Source organism: Cygnus olor, chromosome 5 (assembly GCF_009769625.2).
Source record: "Cygnus olor isolate bCygOlo1 chromosome 5, bCygOlo1.pri.v2, whole genome shotgun sequence".
NCBI lineage: Eukaryota > Metazoa > Chordata > Aves > Anseriformes > Anatidae > Cygnus > Cygnus olor.
In genome coordinates, this window is record NC_049173.1 from 37,345,679 (window position 1) to 37,370,248 (window position 24,570).

The window sequence follows — 24,570 nt, forward strand, 5'->3', positions numbered from 1 at the left end:
GCCTCTGGAAACACAGCAGCACCAAACCTGGCAGACAGAAACCCAGCCTTCTAGCCACGAAGAAGCCTGAACAAGCCTGTTATTTATTCACAAAGCACATTCCTCTAAGCCCACAAGACCTGACAAGAGAAGTTATGATGATGAATAATGCATTCCTGCTAGTGATACTATGAGTTCAACCTTCCACCTGGACAATTCACTCTCCTTTCAGCCTTCACAAGCTGTTCCTGGACCTGCTTGCAGGCTTCAGGGACCATTTGTGCAAATGCTTGATAAGTCAGAGGGCAAAGGGCATATTTTATGTAAAAATAAAAAGGAAAAGAGCTTCCCCAGGTTCTGCAGGGGTGATGGGGAGGGGAAGGAGCAGCTGTAGCATTGCTCTGTGGTGCAGATAACTGCATGGTCCCATCTGCTTGGGGATGCTGCCAGGCCCTATGCCACCTACTTAACTGGTCAGATTTGGCCACTGCTGATACTCAGATATCAAGAGCCACTAGTACAAAATAGCAAGCAAACCTTGCTTGCCTAACCACTGCAAATGTCTACACCCACCAGTGGTGGCCTTCCAGGCACCGTGGTTTGGGCACAGCACCCCGTACTGAACTCACCTCTTCACCGTACGGAGCAGGGTGGAGCGGGCCTCGTTGTGGAAGGTGATGATGAGGCTGGTAGCTGGCAGGTCTGGATCATAGCGTACAGAGGTGCACCTGCAACACGAAAGAGAAGAAGTGTGAGCCAAACATCATCTACCAGCAGCTGCTGGGGCAATGCATCTAGAATTTCTAGAAGATAAGAGAATAATATGCTAAAACCAGAAACAGCACAGTGGAGATGCAGCAAGGGGAGCTCAGCAGCCCCTGTACCACGGTCAGAAGAGCTTAACAAGAGCTGAGCCTGTTCAAAGGCAAAGTTTTGAGGCCCTGGTACCTAAACTCATAATGCTGCATGCTGAAGAGAGCACATGGCTTTCATATGGAACAAATGTTCAGTAACATGGATTCCAGCCCAAGGATTCACCTGTGTTTCATGTAACCTCTTGTTTCTTCATGCACAGGACATGCACATGCTAAGGATGCATGGAGATGGTAGATCCAGACATCAATTTGTATTATTTGGACATTTCCCCCCTCATTTATAGGAGGGGAAAACACTGCCTAGTACTGTGATCTGCATCAGAGAGCTGCTGAGGTTCAGCAGCTTCTCTTTTGAACACTAGTACTGCAGCTGGCAAGGGAAAATAATTCCTCTTATCTTCTTATCTGACTTCGTAATGTTAGGTATGTATATTCATTCACATACTCAGAACGAAGAATTAACTCAGAATCAGCTTGCACCAGGGCTGCTTATACCCTGTGGACAACAAAAGTTCTTGGAGGAGAACAACTCACAAATATGAACCCTGGATCCAATTCTGGCAGGTATTAGAAATGGCAGATTTGGGCTGACCTGCTCCTCCAGAATGCTGCCACCTTAACTTCCAGCCCATGTCAAGCAGCAGTCAGTCTGCACTAATTTCCTGCCTGGCAAAGAACCTACCCCTGAAACTGTGGCCTGGTGTTCTTAACTACTTAAGACCATGCTTAGACTGAATACATCGCTAGAAGGAATATAATTCATTTCTTATAGCCACTACTTGTACTCCTACATTTAGTTACTATTTTTTCATGGCTATTACAAAATTGTTAACTATTTTTATCACCACGTTCAATCCTACTGGTTTACAACTATTCTAAATCACTACTATTTTTCATTGCAATATTTTATTAAGACAACAACTACTTCTTACAGCAATTTTCAAACATATAAAGAAGCTTTGAAAAGACTAAAGTGAAAAATATGCAATCAGACAGGAGACATACCACACTTATTACTGTTCCAAAATAAATCCATGAAGTAATGAATGTAAAATGTATTAAGTCATCAGGAAGTGGAAAAACAAAAGAGACAGGTGTATGTGTTACTTGAGAGAGACCTTCTAAGACCTCAGCATTATTACAGCATCACAGAGGACAAGGATAAAGTTTGTGCTTGAAAGTTGGGTCTCCCTTTGCTTTGGATCAGAAAACAGCTACATGCAGTTAGAAGCAGCATGTGGGATGTGGACTCAAGTACGCCCAACCTCTGCCTGGATGCCTGAAGAAAAAATAATGTGGTAGTGACCTGCTGACCCCTTGACTCCTTAACCTGAGGCTAGAGCCATTTGTGACACAAGGAAAGGCTTTCTCAAACCACATCCACTTGTATCAGCTGAAAAAAGTCCTCATCCTAAGTTGCCATCACATCAACCATTCCAATATTGTTACAATGCAAGGTACTCAAACACTCCCTCATTTCCAAACTGACCTCCCTGCAAAAAAGAGGAACATGGTAATAGGTTTATCTGCCCTGATTATACACTGCTTAGGGACTCCCCGTTGCTTAAGGGAATGTTTGAAAAGCTGGGGCATGAAGCGGCCATGCGTTTCCATGGAATAGCATATATGTCTGTCTTCAGACTGAAGTGCACAGACAGGGCTTTTCACAAAAAGCATGCTCTGCATGATACCACAGATCATAGATCAAAATAGATAATTCCTCTTTGAAGGAAGCTGTTTTTAGGCCAGAACATGACAGCAGATTAACAGAAAACAGCAATTCTGCATGGCATGGAGATCTGTCAGCAAGGGAGGACATGCACCGCTGCCTCTGAGTCACTAGCAAGCCAATCCCTAGCACTATGTCAGGGAATGGGACCACAAGACTTTCATCTCACAACCAAGGTTCCAACCGCTTACATTCACAAAGCACCCTGATGGCTGTCAGTGCTGGCAAACTCACAAAGCTCCATTTCTCCTGACATCCCTTTCGCAGTTTCAGTCAAACTGGATGCCTGGTTTCCCTTCCCCAGAAGCTAAGAGGTGTTGCTTTGCAACACTGGGTCTAGGTTCCAGCCCAGACAGACCATCATCTCAGGCATGGTTACTCTGCTTCTATTTTTTCTTCTTTGAAGTAGGCTGTTTTGCACTAACCTATCACTATCAAACCTATCATCTTCAAGGTACAATGTTCTCTTTCTGTACTGAAGAAGGTACAAAATAATTACCTGGGCACTATTAGTAACTTAAGGATGAGTTTAATCAGCAGAATAAATTCACCCCCAGTGAAGCAAGGACAGAACAACCAGCACTTTGCAAGCCATGAAATATTCACTGTATAAAGATGAAAATCATGTTACTTTCATCCCCACCTCAGCACTTTTCATCCAAAATGTAACACTCTGGCTGGAAAGAACACACCAAATGAGTTCAGACAGCCAGGGCACACAGCAGGTGAGAAAAAACGAAGTAAAGCAATGTTGCAACAGCTGTGCACCTTGCAGCCAGGACAGAGGCTCACTGAGAAGCCAGGAGTGTGGGGGGAGTTATACAAAAAAACAGCTGCCAGTTGAGCAATTTAAGCTGCAATGGAGGGGCTATGCTGAAACCCAAAAGCTGAAATAACAGGATGGTGCTCAGACCTCGGAGAAGATATACTAGAAAAGCAACAAGCTGGGCTGGGGCTGAATTAGTCAGAGGTCTTTGTGCATTTGAGACCTTTGCGGATTAACCATGAAACAAAGTGAAGTAACAAACGGACCCTGGTGAAGAAAAACTAAAGGCATCCTTTGTTAACACTGCAGAACAACACAGCGTGGCACTTGACTCCCCATAGCAAGCAGCAGCCATGGTGTGGAGCAAGGGCTGCACAGTACCTGTAGTGCCTGGTGTCCCGTATGGGCCGATCACTGCTGAGTTTGTCGCTCTCTAGCTGATTAAAAGCATGCTGGCGGTAGGGGTCTTCTCCAGCCTTCAGCAGCTTTGAGGACAAATAAGCCTTCTCATCAAAACCCCTCCGGCTGTTCTTCTCTCCTTGGGGAGCCCTTGTCACCTGGAGCAGAGATAAGCATCAGAGCATCAGGGAGAGCAGTTGATCCTTGTTTAGACACATGTAACACGTTTGGATGCATACACTAAGGGAGGCTGTTTGCCACATATCTGCAAGTAGCTCGGGTATGGCAGAAAGCAAGACAGGCAAGAGCTTGGAAAGGTAAGCAGGAAACCCTCACAGATGTAATGTTATAATTGCCTTCCCTGAGGAAAATTGCAGGCCTCACTACCCTCACCGACCCAGCTTCAGTTGAAAGCTGCTTTCCTGATAGTGCAGACGGAGCCAAATTCTCTGTAGCACTTGTTACACAGAACATGCAAGACTGCAGGCATTTGGAAACCTTTTCAGACAGCATGGGCTTGAGAACAACCTCCAGCCAATATGGCTGAAACACAGTATTTTGAGGAAAATTTTCAGCCTTTCATCATTCACTACTGCTTATGAACACAGATGGAGTTGATTTAACAGGTTTCCCCCTTTGCCTTGCTCAGCTTTGTCCAGTCTCACGGAAGTCCATGATAAAGCTGGAAACTGCGTATGACCATCCCCAGTCCCACACACAAGCTAAAACAACAGGGCTATCCCTCTCCACTCCCTAAAGGCTTCTTAATTTCCTTTCCCAGGTCACGGAGTCAACACAATGCCAACACTCGAAGACCATCCCGTAGGGTCACTGTCTCTGAGAAGTGCTACTCTGCAGTGTGGACAACCCTAAGAGATCTGAACAGTTGAGCAAGATGATGGCAAATGAAATTCAGTGTACGCAAGTGCAAGGTAATGCACATTAGAAGAAACAAATTAAACCACTCACACACACTGATGGACTGCAAACTCAGTGTGACCACATGCATTACGGATCTGAGCATCCCCATGGACAGCTCAATGAAACCTCAGCACTCGGTCTGCAGAGGTGGAATATAGGACAAAAAGTAGAATCACAGAGTATCCTGAGTTGGAAGGGATCCACAATGATCATTGCGTCCAACTCCTGGGTCCCCAAAGGACCACCCAAAAAATCAGACCATATGTCTGAGAGCATTGTCCAAATGCTTTTGAGAGCAAATGCCTAGACTTAGAACAGGAGGGAGAAAACAAATTATCATGAATGCTGTAATACAAAATCAGTGACAGCTCGGCAGTCATGGCCAGAGCACAGTTTTTGTCAAACCAGTTTCTAGAAATACATTTTTGGAGGATGAAGAGAAATTAAAGGTTATAACTATTCAGTTTGGAGAGAAGATGAATGAAATGAGGGGGAGGAAAAAAGGAAGAAGACCCATAAAGTTATGCCTACTATAGCCAAGGTCAGCCTGATGCTCAGATTTCCCTTTCTGACCATACAAGAAAGGAGAAAACGTCTTGGCATGGGATATAAAGCTACACTACTTTCAGTACAAGAAACTTTATCAAACGCAGCATACTCAAGCTCCTGCACATGGATTTACCCAGCTTAGGTTCAGGCACACTTTGGCAGATACCCTGCCTCTCTTCCACCACTGCAGGCACCTCAGTGGGGATGCCAGCCCCTGCCTCCCTTGGTTCTTAGACTTTCCCTGAGGTTGTATTTTCAGTACAAGGAAAAAATAGTTACTTTGGTTCCTTTAAAAGCTGAAATGTTTTCCTCCTCTAATTTATATTTGCAGTTATGTCAAATGGAGCTTCCTTTCTCTTTCTCATCCTAGAAAACAAACTGTCGTGTAGCAAAACCCCAGCTAATCCTGCACCTTTAAACATTTTGCGGTCACTCACTTGCCCTTTGCTACTTATCTCTGCCTCCCCAAGCCCTGGAAAAGCAACAGCTGGGTTTGGTTTATATTGCCACGAACATTGTGCAAAACGCTGGAAGCAGCAGCAAGCCTGCGGGCGCCGTTTCGTCAGGGCACTGCAAAGGCAGCGGGGCAGGGCCTGACCCCATCCCACCACCCCAGCCAGGAGCAGGCAGACAGGGGCCCCGGGGCAGCCTCAGCCCCTGGAACCTTCCTTGGGGACCAGACAAGGCCTGGGACATGGGCCCAGCTCTGTGGGGTCCATGGCCGAGCAGGGCTGTGGGGAGCGGGAGCCCTGTCCTGCTGCGGCCTCGCTGGGCTGACATGGCATCTGGGCAGGGAGTGAGACACAGGCCACAACACGTTTGAATTTGAACTATTGTAGGTAATTCATCTAACTAGCATGGTTCTCACATTACTACTTTTTAAATTTGATGCATACATAATAAGCACTAGGAATTAGTTACCAGTTAAGAACACATCTCATTTTTAACTCGGCTGGTATCTCTTCATGCTCTCTTTAAACGTGGAAGAAGGAAGATTAGGGGAATGATAACTCAGACAGCCTAGCTTCAGCACCCAGAAGGATGCTGCAACGAGTAATCAAACGGCCGACGCGTGTGCACCAGGAAGAGAAGAGGGTAATAAATAGCAGCCAACTGAGATTTGACAGGACCACATCATGTCAGACCAAGATAATTTTCTCCTGTGATGGAGTAATCAGTCTTAGGGGTGTGGAAAAGCAGTAGATATGACACATCATGACTTTGGTAAGGCTTTTGATACAGGCTTATAAGATATCATTAGTAAGCTAGAGAAATAATAGCCTAGATTAAATTGCAGGAGAATGGGTTGAAACCGACTGGAAAGCTGCTGTCAGAGCACAATTACCAACCGTTCACTGTCAGAGCAGAGAGGCTATGGCAAAGGCAGGTTTTAGGGGTGCTGGATCCAGGGCTATTAAGTATTTTCATAAATAGCTTGGATCTTGAGACTAAGAATGTTTATCAAACCCCAAAGAAATCCAGCAAAAGGTGTCAGAGCCATTGGGGAGCCAGATTGGAATTCAAAATTATCTCAATGCATGTAAAAAGTATCTGAAAACAATACCTGTAATTCAGTAAAGGAACTCAGACCTCTAGAGTTCAGCAGGACTGAACTAGTACAAAAAAAAACCTGAAGAAACACCATGGTAGCAGTTCCTCAGAAAAGCCATAGACATTACAGCTCATTACAAACAACACAAAAGCAAAGCCTGATAAACAGAGGAGAGCAAACACCATTCTCAGTGGTGTCCACACAGCTACATAAAAGCCCAGCAAAGTGAATATAAAGCTTCTTTTTAAAGGACTGACTTGCTTTATCAGATTCCTTCCCTAGAGCACAGATGTTTGACTATAGGACATTCATCACTGTTAATTCAAAACATACTTAACAGGAACAGCACAGATTCTCCATGAAACAGTAATCAGTTCCCCCACAAACTCCTCTGAGCTGGGCAGACTGACATCAACCCCCTCCTTCCTCTCCCTTTGCATTAACACCTCTCACTAGAGGAGAAGGTCAATATAAGCATATATGAGCTTTAGGTACATTAAAGGCACATTATGTACAGCTGAGTTCAGTTAAGGTTTTTACCAAACCAACAGGATAGCTCATTGCCATAAACCATATGGCTAGACACTCTGTACCCCCGTGCTTGAGGCTGGAACTACAATCGGGAGTTACAGGAGCAGAAGAGCCCAGTTCCTTTTGACTGATGTGCTATGACAGACCCAAAAAAATTGCTACATGAAAGCAGAAAAAGATTAATAGGCACTGGAAATTTGAGTGTCTAGACTAGGGATTAGCAAAGTAGTTTGCACAAACTAAGATTTGACCCAAACATTGCTGCAACGTCCAGCACAATTCACACACCAAAATTTTAGGAAATACTGTAAGCCTTCTAATCTCATTTTACCATTTCTCTTTTGCACGTATGTTCCTCCCTTTCAGTCATAGGATGGACTGAGCTACTCTTCTGGATGTTGAAAGCACATCATTATGTGTGTTTTGACACGGTTCGAGGGACCAGCAACTGTTTCAGTAGAAAAATTAATGCCATAAGCAGGGGATTAAGGGAAAGGAATTAATGCCATGCACATCCGTGAAAATGTGAGGGCCTCATTTCTCAACTAGGACAGTGCTATAGCTCTAGGCCTGATCACTTGTAAGACAGCAAGACTGTAATATACAGCACCATTCACCTCTGTCCATCATCTGCCACCAGACACACACACACCAAGTCCAGCATTGAGAAAACAGCCACTAAATCCAGAGCAGTTTGGGAACTTAGAGTCCCAAGATGTTTTTTTTTGTCTTGGCCAAACTCAGAAAGAATAACCATATTCCAGGGGCCCCAAGGAATCACTATTCAACGGGGGTAAGGTGTGCAAAACTCTCAGATGTAAGTATAATTAATCATTTTGCAGTTGAAGTTAGCCTCACACCAGTTTTAAGACAGGATGTATACTTTGCAGCTCTTACATATCTTTCTGGGGTTATGTAGCTTAGAGAAGAGAAGGGTCCAGGGAGACATTATAGCAGCCTTCCAGTATTTAATGGGACCCTACAGGAAAGATGGGGAGAGACTCTACCAGGGAGTGTAGTGATTGGAAAAGGGGTAATGGTTTTAAACTAACAGAGGGTAGGTTTAGATTAGATGTTAGGAGGGAATTCTTCACTCAGAGGGCGGTGAGGCACTGCAACAGAGAGACTGTAAGAGAGACCCAGAGAGACTGTAAGGCCAGGCTGGATGGGGCTTTAAGTAACCTGGTCTAGCGGGAGGTGTCTCTGCCCATGGCAGGTTATTTGGAACTGGGTGATCTTTAAGGGGATTTATCCCACTGCCCCCACACACCACCACCACAGTGATCCCAAGTCTGCCAGTGCCTCTCTCCCTCTAACCCCACAGGCCCAAAGCCCTTCATCAGAGGTGTTCCCCTCTAAACTGGTTCAATGCCAGCTTCAGCTCTTGGGATTTTGTTGCTCATCTGGCTGGCTCAGCAGATCCTCTCTTCTCAGAGCACAAGCTGGGGCCAAGTTAACTGCTGGGGCCCTTTTTTTTTTTCTGAATGGACTTACTCCACTTGCTCCACACACTGCCCCAGTGACCTGAAGATAAGCCTCAAGAGAGGACAGCACAGCACTGCCACCAGCAACCAGCTGCTGGGCACGACAGCGCTTGGGGATGCTATGGAGACACATGCTGCTCTGCAGCCCCTACGCCGACACAGCGATGGGCTCCGAATGGCACAGCATACAGACAGGGCAGGACTGGGAGCTGCAGCAGCTCCCAAGAAACTCCCAAGAGATCCTACTTGCTGGGGAGCATGGTACTGTCAATGGGCTGAATATGTGAGATGTTGTCTCAAATGCCTTTTGCCAATGGCAACTGTTTTAGAGGGGGTATTGCATTCTCAAAGGGGATTTAGGAATCCCAGTGTGCACTTAGCTCTTATTCCTCGTGGAATAACCCATAAACTTCTCTGTTAAATTGCACAAAAGACTTTAAGAGAAGAGGCTGTGCCTGACAGCAATAGGCCCTATTTTATTCATGCTTTAACTGCGTAAAGCTTTTTAAATGTGGTTTGGGAACCGTGCTCCTACAGAACTTCTGTTATGAAATGTTAATAAAAGTTACCACAATTAAATAGAACCATCCCTTGTTCTTTGAGAAGTGCAGGCGCTGACAGAGGACTCTGAAATTGATCTTGACGTTTAGTTTGTATATTGCACAAACTGGAGTAACACGATGGAGGTAGTAAACCAACTTGAATTGATCAGCTCCCACACCAGCAATCAATCACGAGAGATTTTCTACTGGCATCAGCTCTATGCTATCGTGAGGCCTGCTGCCAGTTCCAAACGGGGCTGGAGGGACCAGTGGTGGGTCCCCAGCAGAGGCTATTTTCAATGCCCCCTTTAAAGAGGCTGCAGCCAGCAAGCTGCGGTTGCCAGCTCACAGGTTTTCTCTAGGGTCTGTGACAAACGGAGCCGTAGCCACTCAGTGCTCTATCCCAAGGGATGGTGGGAGGGAGAGGCAGGGAGTCTGCTAGGCTTGCTTTTCAACACTGATACTTGCCCAAGATGTCTCTTCATCCCCCTATTCTTCCTGGGTTTTACTGCCACTCGTGCATGCAGAGGCCATTCTCTGCTCTACTCTTTTGGTTTAGCCCTGAGAAGTCCTTTCTCTCTGTCCCTGCTTCACAGCTAGGACGTCACAGGATCCTATCAAGCATTTCTGATTTTGTTTTTCTCTCCTTCCCTCAGTTTCACCAGACTGTGAGCTGTTGACAAGGAAAGCATCCTCAAGCATCTGGCCTGAAAAGGTAGAAACCCTGTATGATGCAAGAAAGGCAAAGCAACTATTTTTCTGTGTTTGGTTTCCACAGCAACCTTCTCCCCACACCCATCACTTTTTGGACACCGATCTCAGAGCTTCCTCCAAGAGACACAGAAGATGGCACGGTGTTTTCCATGTTATTGCCTACAGCCTGGATGCAGCAAACATCACATCCTCCTGTGGTGTGTGTCACAAGCAGCTGGACCTTGGGGGTTGGTGGCGTAAAGGATTTAGAAATGGGATGATGCCAACTTACAGGTCACAACAGTGAGTTGATGGACAAGGCTTGGCCACTACCTTTCAAACAGACTTGCCATGGTTTGGCAAGCTGGTCTTTTAGACAGTTTTGGGGAAGAAAGTAGGCAACACAAGAGAGGGAAATCTGTGCAAGGGAAGTTTACAAAAGGAGTGGGGGGAGATAAAAATAAAGACAATTATGTTACTACAGGCATTTTCCCTGATGTATATCCATTGTTGAATGGTAACCTGAGAAGATGAAACTTATTCTACAACCTCACAAGACAAGTGCATGATACTGTCAGTTACTGTGCTCTACTGCTGGCCAAGACAGATTTTTCCCTACATTTAATAGGAGGTAACCTTTTAAGTATGTCCATCTTTGATCCAGCCATATAATCCCTGAACAGACCTTGAAGCAGTTAGTAAGGGCTGCATCCCACAGAGCTTTCTGGCCCAGCTAACCAGGCGCACGAAGAAATCGCCAATAACTGGAGGGAGGGGACATGATGCCCTGGGGCATCCTTCTAGATTTTTCTTTTAAGGAGTGTTATAAAGCAACAGTGGAAGCCTTTTAAAAGAGCTTCAAAGACAGATGCCTGAGGGCACTACCTTATAAGCAACTTTGAGGAAATAAAGCTGCTCAGAAGCATGGAAATCCAGACCCCAGATGAAGTGATGAAGTTGCCAATGCCTATTTCTTCCCTGAGTTTGAAGTCTAATGCACACAGATGTCCATTATACAAAATTGAAAATCTGTGACAATTTTTGCTTTTATTATATTTATGACATTCGTATACATTGAATTTGTATAAACACACGCATGTCCAGACACATCTGGCTTTGTGCTCATTTGATCTTCATCTCATTTCCTGGGGTAGAGATATTTTTTTCTCCTACTTGGCAAATTTTACTGTAACATGAAGGATACCATTTTTGGCGACAGAAATCCGTTATTATGCTTCTACATTTCTCTCTAGGAGAAAACCAATGTGAAAAAAACACTGAAAAACTGAGTGAGGGGAAGGTCTTCAAAATTACTGAGTACCAGCATGAAAGAGGAGAGAGAGGTCTGTGAGTTCTTCTTCCCTGAAACAGCACTTGTTTTCCAAACGCACCTATTTCTATCCATAATTATCCATGACAACATCTAGTGTCAGGGAGAAGACATATGGCAGCATGCTCTTTCAATACCTAAGGGACTAGGCAGTTGATACTGGCACCCCTACCAGAACAACAGCATGGTCAGAAAGAGATCCCAAAGGGTAGCTGGAGACGCAGTACCTCTGGGAATGAAGGTTTTGAACAAAGAAGTGATGGTTACATGAATATGAAGCTGTCTGCTTTCAGACATCTGTTTAGGATCACATAGAAAACCTCCTTAGCAAAATCCATCTTGGCTACTCACTGTATGTAGGAGCACTGCTCTGCTAAAGGCTACACACATACAGTTTGTAAAAGTGGGTTTTGAGGTCTCTCAGTCAGGCACTGTAGGCTGTTACATTTGTTCTTCCAGCAAAATATTCCTGTCTTTGTAGACATTTAAATACATTAAAAATGCCCCAGGTTTCCAAGTAATTTTGAGTCATTAAAACAAAGAAGAAAAAGGAACAGTTTTATTTGTCTTCTAAGTGTTAGACAGAATCACTACTTGAGCCCAGATTTACAGCACCTCATTCGATATCAAGACACAGATTATGCCCTCTTGATTACCTGGTAGTACTTATGAGGCCAATAAGACAGTGCAAATGGCGGTGGGATAGGTCTTCATTAAATGCATCCATCACTAATTGTTTCCCTATGCCTACTCCCCCACCTATGCCGTCTGCACAGATGCAGCATGTGCATGTGCCTCCCGTGCTGATGCACTAATCCATTCCCTTTGAACTCAAGTGACCTACATTCAGCCTTTTCCTCCCAGTGAATCACAACTGTCTAGAGTGACAGATGCAGCCACAGATATTTCCGCAGAGGAGAAAGCAGCTTCAGGTCTGCTAAGCTGAGGACGGCAAGGCAGCATTGTGCTATTCCCAAGCCACCAGAAAGTAGAAGTTAAGTGGCATGGAGAACAGGAGGCTGAGAATAGGAAGCTGAAATTTCTAAGGAAAAATAACCTCTCCTGACGAAATCAGGATATTTTGTTTGTTTGTTTGTTTTAACCTGCTGAATACCTCAGGTCAAGAGAGGAAATGAAGCTACACTAATCCCCAGCTTTCCATAAAGAAAATACAGCATAAAATACAGACAAAACTTAAGAATATAGACTACATTTCCATACTATTTGTCAAGAAAGCTGTGTGAAGAAGCTTCCCCAACAGTGAAGCCAAAGATTTAGCTATTAAAAAAAAACTAAAAGCAGAAAGGCTCCAATGGTCAAGAAAATAACAGCACTGCTTCCCTGAAACATCTTAGTCTGAACTCCTGCAGCAGCTGCCTGCTTTTTGCTAATGTAGGCAGCAGCAAACTAGTTACTTACGAGATAAGCAGAGGTCAGCGAGCACTAAGGAGTTGGCACTGTTCACCAAAAGCATTAAAATATTTAATTATACTAAGCTTGAGGCTCATTTTCTTTGCCTTCAAGATCACGCTGCAAGGGCTTTTTGCTAAGACTAGAAAAGGGGAGTTGAAGCACCTCTTTAATCATTCATCCTCAAGAGTCACAGCTTTAAAATGGGAATTAGAAGATTAAGAATAAAATAGCATAGTTCTGCAACTAGCCAACATTCACATTCCGCAGAAATGCACAGGAAGACCAGGGGACAGTTGGATCGTCCACCAGGGACAAACCCAGCCCATCAGCACCCGTCAGCTCAATAAGAAACTGCATGGAACTCATCTTCCCAGGAAATAACATCTGGGTAGGACAGTGGGGATGGTGCATATGCATCCATGAATTATTACAAACATTAGTCCTGCACGAGGCAGTTCACTCAGATGTGTTTGGCGCCATGCATTCAGCTCTGCGGCTTGCAACATAGTTTTCTGATAATGCAAAAACCCATTCCCTGTCAGTGAAGATTTGAGAGTATCAGGCCATAGGCATTTTGTTTAGAAGCCAAATGAAATCCAATTTAATCGATTAAATTTTCAGTTACTGCATTACTCCAATTCCAGGGCTCAGCAATCAATTTGAACTGACAAGACCCTCAGAACCATGCTCGGCTCCTCCTTGTGTCTCCATTTGCAAAGACATTAAATTCACCTCCCCAATAGCAAATTTAATCAAGGATAGTGCATACCAATGAAAAATCATGCAATGGGCTCATATATGCCTGTCAAATATGAAAAAAACTGTGTTACACTATGCAGGCCTCTGTCATTCTAGACTTCCATCACATTATTCACAGCAGTCTCCTCAACAGCCTCTCTGCTCTCCTTTTTAATCACCGTCAACCAGGGAAGAGTTGGGCATATAAGGAAGAGCTGAACCACTGACCCAGGCACCAACAAAAATGCACACACCTGAGTCTCAAAATACTAAGGGCAGGTCATGGTCAAAACCACTGCTCGTGGAAACCCAGAGCTCCCCCATGCACGGGAGCCCCGCAGCCCCTCACGCAGCCACTCGTCTCATCCTGCAAATGCAAACTGCGGCAAAACAAACTCAATGATTGCAATGTGACCAGTGAGGATCTTTAAAATCCATTACTGCATCAGTCCCCATACAATACAAACAGCACTTATCTTGTAATGTTTGAATGTTTGTGGTCAGCAAAAACACAGCTATGCAGAAACCTTGGCCTACAGCTTGGTTTTTGGCTTGGCTAAATCATAGACCTGATCAGACAGATTTTGAGAACTGCTATTTTTGAGTTCATTTATTAAAAGACACTTCAACATTTTACTCCAGTAGGGAGTTGTTGCCCAAATGACATTTCCAGAAAGCTTGCAGGAGCCCCACAGTCACATGCCACTTCCCTCACACTGCCACGGCTGCAGTGCCGACATCCTCCCAGCCCATCCGCCAGCTTAGCCCAGTGGCAGCGGTTTCCAAACTGCAAGCAAGTTTTCAAACTAAAAGCTTATGCATTTGTCATAAGAAAAATGTACGTGTTTGTCTCCCACACCTGGAGCTGCGACCTTAAACTTTTGCTCCCCAGAGGAGTGTTGTGAGAATATAACCAATGTGGTCAAGAAACATGGCTTCTCTTCTCCTTAAGCTCCATCAGGTGCATTTTTTAAATTTTTAATTCTTATTCCAAATCTTGACAGCTGAGAGTAGGATCAAGTGAGCTCTGTTCATGTCTTTGGGCAGTGCGACAGTCTAGCTTCCTCCCATTGCCTTGGAGCACCAGGCAGGCACATTTTTCACCGCTCAAATTTATTTCACCAAAGAGATGCATAGCTCCAAAAAGCCACCAGTGCTGTGGTGGTCAAAGAATCTTGCCTGGGCCTTCAGCAGCCTTCCTAAATACGTAGGGAAAAGAAAAACTATATACATATAATCCTATCATCCACTCCATGAAAATCACGGGGTTACACATGAGGATGAGCTCTGCTTTCTCCTCTCCAAAGTTACTCAGAGAGCAGCATGAGGCACAAACGCTTTGTTCATATTCAGAAGAACACAATGTAAAAGCTAAGGGTGTTGTAAATTACCAGTGAAATCCTGACCCGGTGGCAAAATTCCCAGTCTCATCAGCAGGACAGTATCTCAGCCAAAACAGAAAATATAAACAGAAACACACACACTCTACTAATCAAAGCCCCAATTTTCTGCTGTGCTTGCCCTAGAAAGGGGTTATGTTTAGAAAACGTTCTAATTAATATGTTGTTAAATAGCCTTCATTACAGAAAAGACAAGTAATGTATAAATTTCTAGCTGGAGGTTGTGGTGGTGAGCTAAAGGTTAAATGCAATACAGCTTGTTAGAGATATGGAGTCTCTAACAACTCATTTTCTCCCAAATAGAAAAAGATGTCGAGACATTTTTCACAGTTCTGGCTCACTCCTGTTGGGTTTTAGCTTTTCTGGCTCCAGAAGGTAGCGTGGAGATGAACAAACATGAACAAAGGAAACTTGCTGACAGGTTTGTTCAAAGTAGATAAAAAAATAAATTATAAAGCAAACAGCAGAGCTGTGGTTGGAAGCATGGGGACACACAGCACTAAAGATACCACATTAAAAACAAAAACAGAAAACCATCCACCAAAAACTTGAAAGAACTGTTAAAGAGGGAACAAGATTTGGAAGGTCTATTCCTAAATGAGAAAAGAGAAGTGTGAAAGAAGAATTGGCTTGTAACTGTGCATTACAGTCTGCAAGAACCATTTCTTATGACTGGTGGGGTGTAAAAGGCGTTCCGAGTAACAAGCCTGAACGTGGCAGGACAACGGACCAACAGCACCAACCCATCTCCTCACCCACATACCCCAGCTCACGCGGCCTGCCTACCACCGCTGAAGATGGCCTGAACAGCAACATGCCAAACAGAGAGCAAAAAGCCTTAGCAGAGCAGCACCTCCTACTGAATAAAGTGAATAAAGTGGGTTTAGTGATTCAAATGAGATGTGAAATCTGATTTTTGGTTAGCACACTAGGCAGCTGCCGCTGAGATCTCTGCAGCCGCAGTGTGTGAGCCACACGTAGCAGTTCACATGTCACCGAGTGACACCGCTCAGGATTCAGCCAGCTGCCGGGACAGCATTTTTCAGTTTTTCTCCCTAATTAGCAGAGGCTTAAGCAACAGGAGCTGCTCTGTCTTTTTGAAGTCAGTGATGAGAGATGTACGGAACTTCTACAGGAGCCCATCCTTCAGGATTTATCTACCGTACATGAAGGGCACTTCACTGTTTGTCAATATCTACAATACTTCATAGAGATCTCTCCCCAAACCAATATCAAAAGGGACATTTGAAGCTGTTGAGTCAAGCACTCAGCACAAAGGGCAATCCCAAATGACAAGTCTCAGCACAGCGTTAGTTCTGCCATACATGTCCAGTGCAAGCATTCAGCGGTATGACTGTGCATAATGATGTGCCAGCATGTGCCGTGACACGAGACAGAGCTCCCTGAGTTCACTAACCACAGTGTCTTCCCCTGCCTCCCCGCAGTCACACACAGGGTAGCCCAGAAACGAGCAGCATGCCAGAAGCATCCAGACCACGTCCCCAGTGATATCTCACACTTAATAGCTTCTACTAATTTAAAGCCAGAGATTGTGTTCAGGAGGAATCAGCCTGCAGCTTGGTCCCTGAGGAGCGGGAGCTGCAACAAGCAGAGAATTCACTGCGCGACAAGGGGCAGCTTCCTTCCACATGCACGCTGTGCCATACTCTCTTCAGGATCATCCCCCAGGGAGGGCTGGGGAGAAATGAGAGCTCTTTTCCTCAGCAGCGTTTTGAAGGTGTACCAATGCTAGGCTAGCACCTCCTCTTCAAAGCCAGGCTGTCTCAGGGTGGATTTTCCTCTCTCCTAACATCAGCCTCCACAAACATAGTGCAGCTCCCATGCACCTCCACAATTGCCCTGGTGGAAGTTACTCCTCTTTCTCTCCTGCCCTATTGCCCGGTCCTGCTGTACTTTATGGAGTTCCTTGTGGAAGGGAAGAGCTACCACCATACCCCATGCATTAGGGGTGCTTTGGAAGAACTTGCTCCATCTCAGCCGGAGGATCAAAGCTCTCTGCTGTTGGTACCTCCTCTGCTACGTCACTGATTTTAAAGGGCCCAATGTTGCTGATAACAGAGTGAAAACAGAAAGCAAAGAATGAAAACAAAGCAAAACCCAGAACCACACCATGCCGGAGAAGAAGCTGAGCTCCTGTTGCCTTCTCCCAGGCCTTGATGCTAGTCCTGCCATTGAACTGAATGCAAATTGGATCTATGCCTTCTCCAAAAACCTTATGAGAGGCCAAGATGTTCTTATACTCAAAACACGGGATATTCCAATACCCATCCCATGATCACTTGTTTCTGCTCAGCTGTACCAGTGCTGTGAAGTGCATTTGTCCCCTCATCCCTCACGGCCTGGCTGGGCAGCAAACCGGCAGCGACAGACTGTACCAACAGCCTGCAGCCGCTCCTAGCCTGCCTCAGGTGGGGCGAGCAGTAACTCTCACATTTGGGAAGACCCCAAGGTATCATAAGCCTGCTGCTGTTTTCCCTCACAGCTTCATTTCTGCCTCTGATTGCATATGCAAGCACCAGGGCACAGGCTATAAAGTCTGAGCCTGCAATTGATACAGAGATCTGCCTGCTTTTCAGATGTTTGTTACCATAGCAATACCATAGTAATTTTTAGTTTGTTTTGTTGCCTTTGTGTGTGTTTTTTTTTTAAAGCTAGGTTCTCACCCACTGCAAACAGAGGCAGTTCCCATGTGTGAGAAGGGAATTAGCTCTCGCAGTGCGCTGCAGACTCAGCAGGGCCTGCTGGCTGGGAGCAGGGCGCTGGGAGGAGATGCTCAGCTCCTGCCTCAGGCCCCACCACGATTGCAGGGCTCTTCCCGCTTCGTTCACCCAAGCCACAGCTGATGCCTGTGCCCAGCATGGTGTCACTGCCCACCCACACTGCTGCACCCCCAGAGCTCCTCACGGAGCTCTCTTGTGACCAGCCTCCTTCAGGAGGATCATCAGACTGCTTTGGGCATCCACTTGCAGCTTCTTCCCAAACAGCTTGGCCAAAAGCAGCTTACAAAACCAGCACGAATAAAGTAGGCTTTTCCTTCATTGCTAGCACCTACTTCAAAGCTCTGGTAACGATCTACAGAAGCCTAAACACAGAATTGCCATATCAACATACATGGGTTACCAGCGTGGTTTTCAACGTGTCATTTGCGGGCTGCTCCAAAGGACCCACAAAAATGAAACAAGCCAACTGCCAGAAATTGGCTCCCTGCCCTCCCCCAAGTATAATCAACTGCGGTCGTGTTCAGACTTAAGGACACCCAAAGCAGAACCCCTCCAGAAGAGGAAAGAGAAGTATCCTTTTTTTCAAAAAGACCCAAACTCTTGGTACATTCAGGCAATTCTGGAAAGCTGATCCTTTATAACAATGTCCCGAGTTAAGTGGAGCAGAAGATCTGAGGAGCACATTCTTCATTAGAAACTAGCAGATCAAGTCCTTGTAATCTGCATTCATCACAAAAAGGCACAATTTTTGAACACCTGTCCCCCTACTTTGCTAGAACTGCACACTACTTGCTTCTGTGTGCTGGTTTGCAGAGGATAACTGCCTGGTACTCTAACTGCAAATGAACAGTCAGCCTTTAAACACAAGCAATAAAGGTTCGTACTGTGACGCTAGAGGCTGGGAGTTGATACAGATCTGTCAATCACGCAGAGCAATAGAATGAATAATTACGTTAAAGGAAAGTAGAAAGGCATCTTTCAAAAAGCCCATTGATCTTTAATCACAGATTAGTGAACAAATCACATTTCTCTTTGCAGAAAAGTCAGTCATGTTCCTTACTAAAAGTGTAATTGTAGCGTGTGATGGAGTGCTCCAGAAATGGCTGCCTCGGAGAGACAACTGACACAAACCATGTACCTTGGCGAGGGTAATGCAACAGCAATTTATCTCTCTGCATTAACCAGTGTTACACAGTTCAAATCCTACTGTGTAAGGTCTGAGACACGATAGGATTTATTTTCTCTTGACACCTATTTCAAAGAAGCTCATTAACTGGGGAACACTGAAACATCTAACAATCTCGGGGCTTAAGGTACTGCCTCTTCACTTAGCCATCACAAGCAAACATTCATTTATTGCAGTCTTAATCTGCTGAGCTGAAAGTGCTTCACTGGTGGAGCCTCTGCTCAGAGGTAGGCTGCTGGTGGGCGCACCCCCCTGCCCCAGTGGGGTGAGGACCAGAGGGCCAGGCAGGTTGTGAGGGGAATAGGACCTAAGCAACTACAAGCTGCAAAGCTCAGGAGTAAAACCCTGTAATTCGAACTCCTGGTCCCACTCCTGGTCCCTCCAGCTCAACCACGAGAGTGCTTTTCCATCTCAGTTTCCTCTGGCCTATGGAGATAGAATCAGGACAGCCACTCAGTAACACTGCAGCATGCCAAATAGTTCAGGGATTTGCCAATACTGATCCAATTTCAGATTTGCCTGTAGGCTTGTATCAAGAAGTTCAAAAGCTTAAGTACACTTCATATGCATAAGATGATAGAGAGGGATGCAGGGCTGAATCCTGAAAATTTGGCCTGCCTTGTGACTTCTAGATAAAGACGGGGAAAACAGTCGTGGCAGTTTGCACTACCAAAGCAGCCCTGCAGGAGATATCTGATAGTGAAAACTGCCTCTGAGCAGCTACACAAATTGGAAATCCAACACTTGGTTGTGCTACCAGCTCACACATCACCTCTAATTAAAGAGGGCTCTACCTGCTGCAAGTCAATGCTGCCCTGGTGAATTCATCAGCAATGCCACCCCATCCTCACACAGGAGGGGACTGTAACCTTGCCTGTTCTCAGTTCTTGGACATCCCCAAGTCCCATCTGGGGATGTCTCAGAGAGGAGATACCAAAGAGAAGTGAAGGCAGCTTGGTCCCAGGAGCCACCAGGCACCAGCCCTTTCTGATGAAGGGCTCTGGGGCTTGTAAAGTAAAAGGTGTCCAAGATGGACCTCTGCTCAGTGAGGACAAAAATGCCCCAGCAAACCTCCCATTGCAGCTAAAGTGGCCTGGTTTAGTCTGTTATTAGAAAGGTAAGATAGCTCCTGTGGTAGATACCAAGAGGCATCCCTCTGACCTCCTGTGGTTCTGCTCAAGAGGTCAAACAGCTTGTCACTTCGTCTGTACCACTCCACAGAGCAGCAAGAAAAATATGAGGTCTCTCTGAACCGCTACTGGCAATAAAACAGGAAAATACTTATTTTCAAATATAATGAAAATCCTCAGCACTGAAAAAAAGTCTCCAGAAGTTGCCACAATTAAAATATCATTACAGTATGCACTCATAGCTGGGCTGCAATATGAACCTCAAGCCTGCCAATATACACACATGTAAATTATACATCCACATCTAACAAACGACTCATTCATAAACTGTGCACGTAGTTTCTGCATGAAAAGACACAAAAATGAGAGGAGAAACAGATGAAAAAGATGGCAGCCAGCCTACCATTTGTAGCGTATGCACAGACATTTTTAACAGCTCACCTGCAGTCACCCGGACTCCAAACGTGGATTATTTTAATTTTTTTATTTTTACAATCTTTTTCCTTTTAAACAAATATCCTTTGACATTATGGTACATCCCTCTTTGCTACTGCTTTTGGAGGAGGTTTTCCAAAGAGGCCACTTTTTTTTTTTTTAAACTCAGCCCCTCCCTCATGTTTTTATTATCTCTGTTATATTCTATCATAGTAGGTATGCATGGTTGGTGTGACCTTTGTCGTGAAATGCTCAAATTTCAAACACTAAAGAGATTAAAAGATTAGTCCTGAAAAGAAAAAATCCAAATACTGGGGGAATGGGGGACACAGAAAGAAGTTCAATTAATTTAGTCCTCATTGACAAGGATGTTATATTAAGTTTGATGCGATTGTGATGAATGGGCTGAGTGAACTTGGCTTATATAAATGTTAGAGCTCAAGGAAGTCACAGGTTTAAATGGGTGACCAGGTTAATGTGAGGTGTGTGTAGACAGGAGGAGAAGAGGGAAGATGTCCTGAGTAAATCATGTTTTGCTTTCCAGAGGCAGGGTAGGAGAATAGAGAAGCTTCACATCACATTTACATAAGCAAACAGTCATTGGAGGTTTTATTGAAGTCCTGTACTTTATAACACTAGCCAGCAATCTTGCTGAATTCTTCTAGCATAGACATAAGATTTCTGAAGAAGCAAACTTGTTTAGCAAGGTGCCCATACAGAGATGGGCTGAAAAAGTTTAGAGATTTCATAGGTTAACAGAGCAGTTGACTTTCAGTCCTACAGGCGAAGCCTGTAATTTACAGCCAAGGCGAGCCTGTAGTACCTGCTGGCAGCAAATGGAGATGTGCTCATACGCTTCCCTGAATCACCTCCATAAGGCAATTAATCGTCTTTGCTCCCTCTGTGCTCAGTGTTTTCCACCTGAAGATTTGGAGCAGTGCTGCTGACGTGAGGTTGCAAGGTTAAGTCTTCAGTGGCTTCAGCAGTTATTGCTGAAGCAGTAGTATGAGCAATGCTCTGACTTTTCTAAGACACCGCCAACAAAAAGAAAGATCATGACACTGAAGTCTTGCAAAATTATTACATTTTTTGGACCAGTGGGTTCTAGGAAGCTGAGGATGAGTCACAGGTTACTCTGTCCAAAATAAACCCATCTCCTGCTACTCCTTTTCCATCCAGCCCCCAAAGATCCCACAACGGGGTGACCTGCTGTCAGTGGCAGCAGTGGCACAAGCTGGCATTGGTGCCCTCGATACTGGTGCCTCCATAACATGACACTTCCCAGTGCATTCAGACCCAACACACGCTCTCTTCTCTCTGCAGCAGGGACAGGGCAGGCATACCAGGAGCTCCATACCACCCACTCCAGCCTGGTTAGTGGCACATGCAGTCAGGCCAGTGAGCACAGCAGGGCTTCTGGATGCAGCAAGGACACGAGTGGCCTTTGGTGGCAACATTGCCCTGATTTAAATCCACTCCCTCAAAGCACAAGGCAAGGCCTCTAGGGTGAGGTAGCATTGCTCAGGCTGCAGATGCCAAGTTTGCCATGCGCACAAGCCAGCCCCTTGGATCTACTGGGGACTGCGTCCTCCTCTGTCTGTCGCCTTCCGTCTCGTGAAGAAGACCGGTCCCACTTTTGGTCATCACCCCAGTGCTCACATCAGCTGGGGAAGCAGAAAATACCTGCTGCTTCAAGCAGGAGCACCGCGAAAAGCCAGTGAGCTACCAGCTCAACTTCTCCTCCTGGTATACCATGATCTCCAGAGCTATCTGCACCCAGAGGAATCTCCTCAGGTCACCAGAACTAAACTAGTCAAAGACTAAATAATACTTTGGGAGAGCCTCTGCCTCCTTCACAGCCCAAAAGGGAGGCAGTACCCAGGGTCAAGAAAGCACGAGTAACGTGCAGACAGATGAAGGGCATACCCCAAGAGCGTAAGGCTAATTTCTCCTGACCTCCCATGCACAGCCTCTACTGGCAGCTACCAAGATTTGTAGGAATGGCATAATTTATGTTAATCTGAAGAACAAACTATAAGAATCTCACCTTCACAGAGCAAGAGGAACAGTAAGAAGCGTCCCCAGGCTTTTAAATCAAATATTTCGCTTCTCTCAGCAAGCTGTCAGAGCTGTCCACCCCTTCTTCCAGCTGAATGGCCCCAGCAAGATCTTTTGGAGGACACAATCAGTGACGTTCACAGTGCTGCATCAATGTCTCGCAGAGCCCCTGAGGAGTGATTAACACCTCCTTTCCACCTCAGCTCCAAGGGAGAGCTGCAACACCAGAAGCAGCTTCGGGCACACCTGGAAGCAGGTGTTTTATACGTCCTCATACGAGAGACCTTGCAAATCTCAAACCCAACGTGTTTGGTTTAATTAACTGCTTCCATCCACTGTAAGGATAAAAATTACTTGGATTCACTTTTTAATGAAAATATTGTCCTGTAATTAAAAGCAGATAACAGCGTTCTCTGCCTGGCAACAGTCATTTTAAACTAATATTTATGCTTTTTGGGGCCAGTAAGGCAATTTTACATTACTCACATCTTACAAGAAACTTTTCCAGACAAGAGTTTAGTCAATTAGTCATCAGTGTTGTATATAAGATTTTACACAGAGGAATCCAATAAGCCAGGGACTGTCAGTAAGTTCTTGACCATTCTGAAGTGCTAGGCTGTAACTCTTGTCCTCAGACACGTGGCAGATTGGAAAATCATATGTCTGGGGCCTCAAACTACAAGCTAGCCATGTAGATAACTGCACAGAAACTCTTCTGGGGGCTTTTCTAGACAGAGAAGGCACCACAGCCCACAGGTCAGCAAACCAGCCAATCTTCAATCACCTTAAAAACTCCATAGTCTTTCCTCTTCTGATTTCTTGGTGCTATACACTTGAGAACAAGGAGAGGCAAAAATGCTTGTTCTACCTTCCCTCATTTTGAGGGAAAATTCTTTAAATTTCTTTAAATTTCAACTTAGCATCCACTAAACTTGAAAAACCTCCTACTCGAAGCAACCTTCCAGGCACGAGCTTCCATCAGATCTTGTTTGGCAGAGGAGGCACTTTCATCCTAACTTGTGGCGAGACAGCACAGAGCACAAGGAGAAGAAGAAAATTTCTTAACACTTTAATCCCAAAAGAAAACTGTGAGAAGTATTTAGCAAACACCTGCAATAAAGCACTCACTGAAGAGCAGGTCTTAACTAAGTGCATAGGCAAATACTTATCCCCTCTCTCATAATGCCACAGATCTCCCAGTTTTTGTACTTAGAGGACAGAAGCTGAAGATCACAGCTTTTACATGCAGAGGGAGCCCCAGCGGGACCTGGGGTAGCTGTATGGGCACCCAAGGCTCCTGGGGTGAGCGCAAAATCTCAGCCAGGTTAGAAGAGGGCTTAAGACTTGTCTCCATGAGACAGCTCGCATGCCTTCACTCCGCTTTGAGGCAGGGGAAGGACATGGTTCTCCTTAGCAATATGTTTACACCGTGACAGGTATCGGGGGAGGAAGAAAGGAGTTGAGGCAGCTAAAAGAAATTTTCCACTGAAAAGATGGATGGGATTATTAGCAAAAAAAAAAAAAAAGGGGGGGCGGACACCAACCCTCCTCTCCGGTGATTTAATTGCTCCCACTAGCTTCAGAGGAGAGCCCTGCTGCACCCCACTGGCAAGCATTTCAAATCGTGCTTACGTGTTTCAGAGCCAGCGAGCTGTTCCTGCATTATTCTCTGTGAACAACACAGCCCCTTCGAAACCTGAATGTAAGCAATTAATCTTTGGCACTAGAAGCCAGGTTTCACATAGAAGGATCCAACGAGCAATTTTAATCTCCGATTCTTTAGCTCGGCACAGTACTTTCTATGCTTTCTCTTCTCCATACTCTTGAAAGGGCATCCCTTGGTCAGCTGAACTGGAGGGGACGGGGGGCAGAGGGGAAAGAAGCAGGATACAAGATCTACTTGATCTTGATTCTGCCACAGACGAAGCTGTTAATTTTGAAATTATCATAGCAAACCTCTCTGCACCCTATCCCTTCCTTTACTAGTGGCAGTACAGGAGAGGAGAACAAAGATGTTTTAGGAGAGGGCCATTAAAAATTTAAACATGGCATGATTTTCCCCCTTTAACACTGCAGATCTAGAAGCTTTGGAATAGGCAAGTTTTAAGCATCTCCTGAT

The 24,570-nt window shown here is 45.2% G+C and overlaps 1 protein-coding gene across 5 annotated transcripts in view; it reads right to left on the reverse strand.

The window, feature by feature from the left end:
• The window catches only part of GALNT16 (polypeptide N-acetylgalactosaminyltransferase 16), a 67,710-nt gene that overhangs the window by 31,254 nt on the left and 11,886 nt on the right, over window positions 1–24,570 (reverse strand). For all 5 annotated transcript variants that reach the window (XM_040559976.1, XM_040559975.1, XM_040559973.1 and 2 more), the window contains exons 2-3: window positions 3,731–3,906; window positions 609–707 (exon numbers count right to left, since the gene is read on the reverse strand). In XM_040559976.1, the coding sequence (XP_040415910.1) occupies window positions 609–707; window positions 3,731–3,906 (275 nt within the window). The remainder of the gene's footprint in view (window positions 1–608; window positions 708–3,730; window positions 3,907–24,570) is intronic.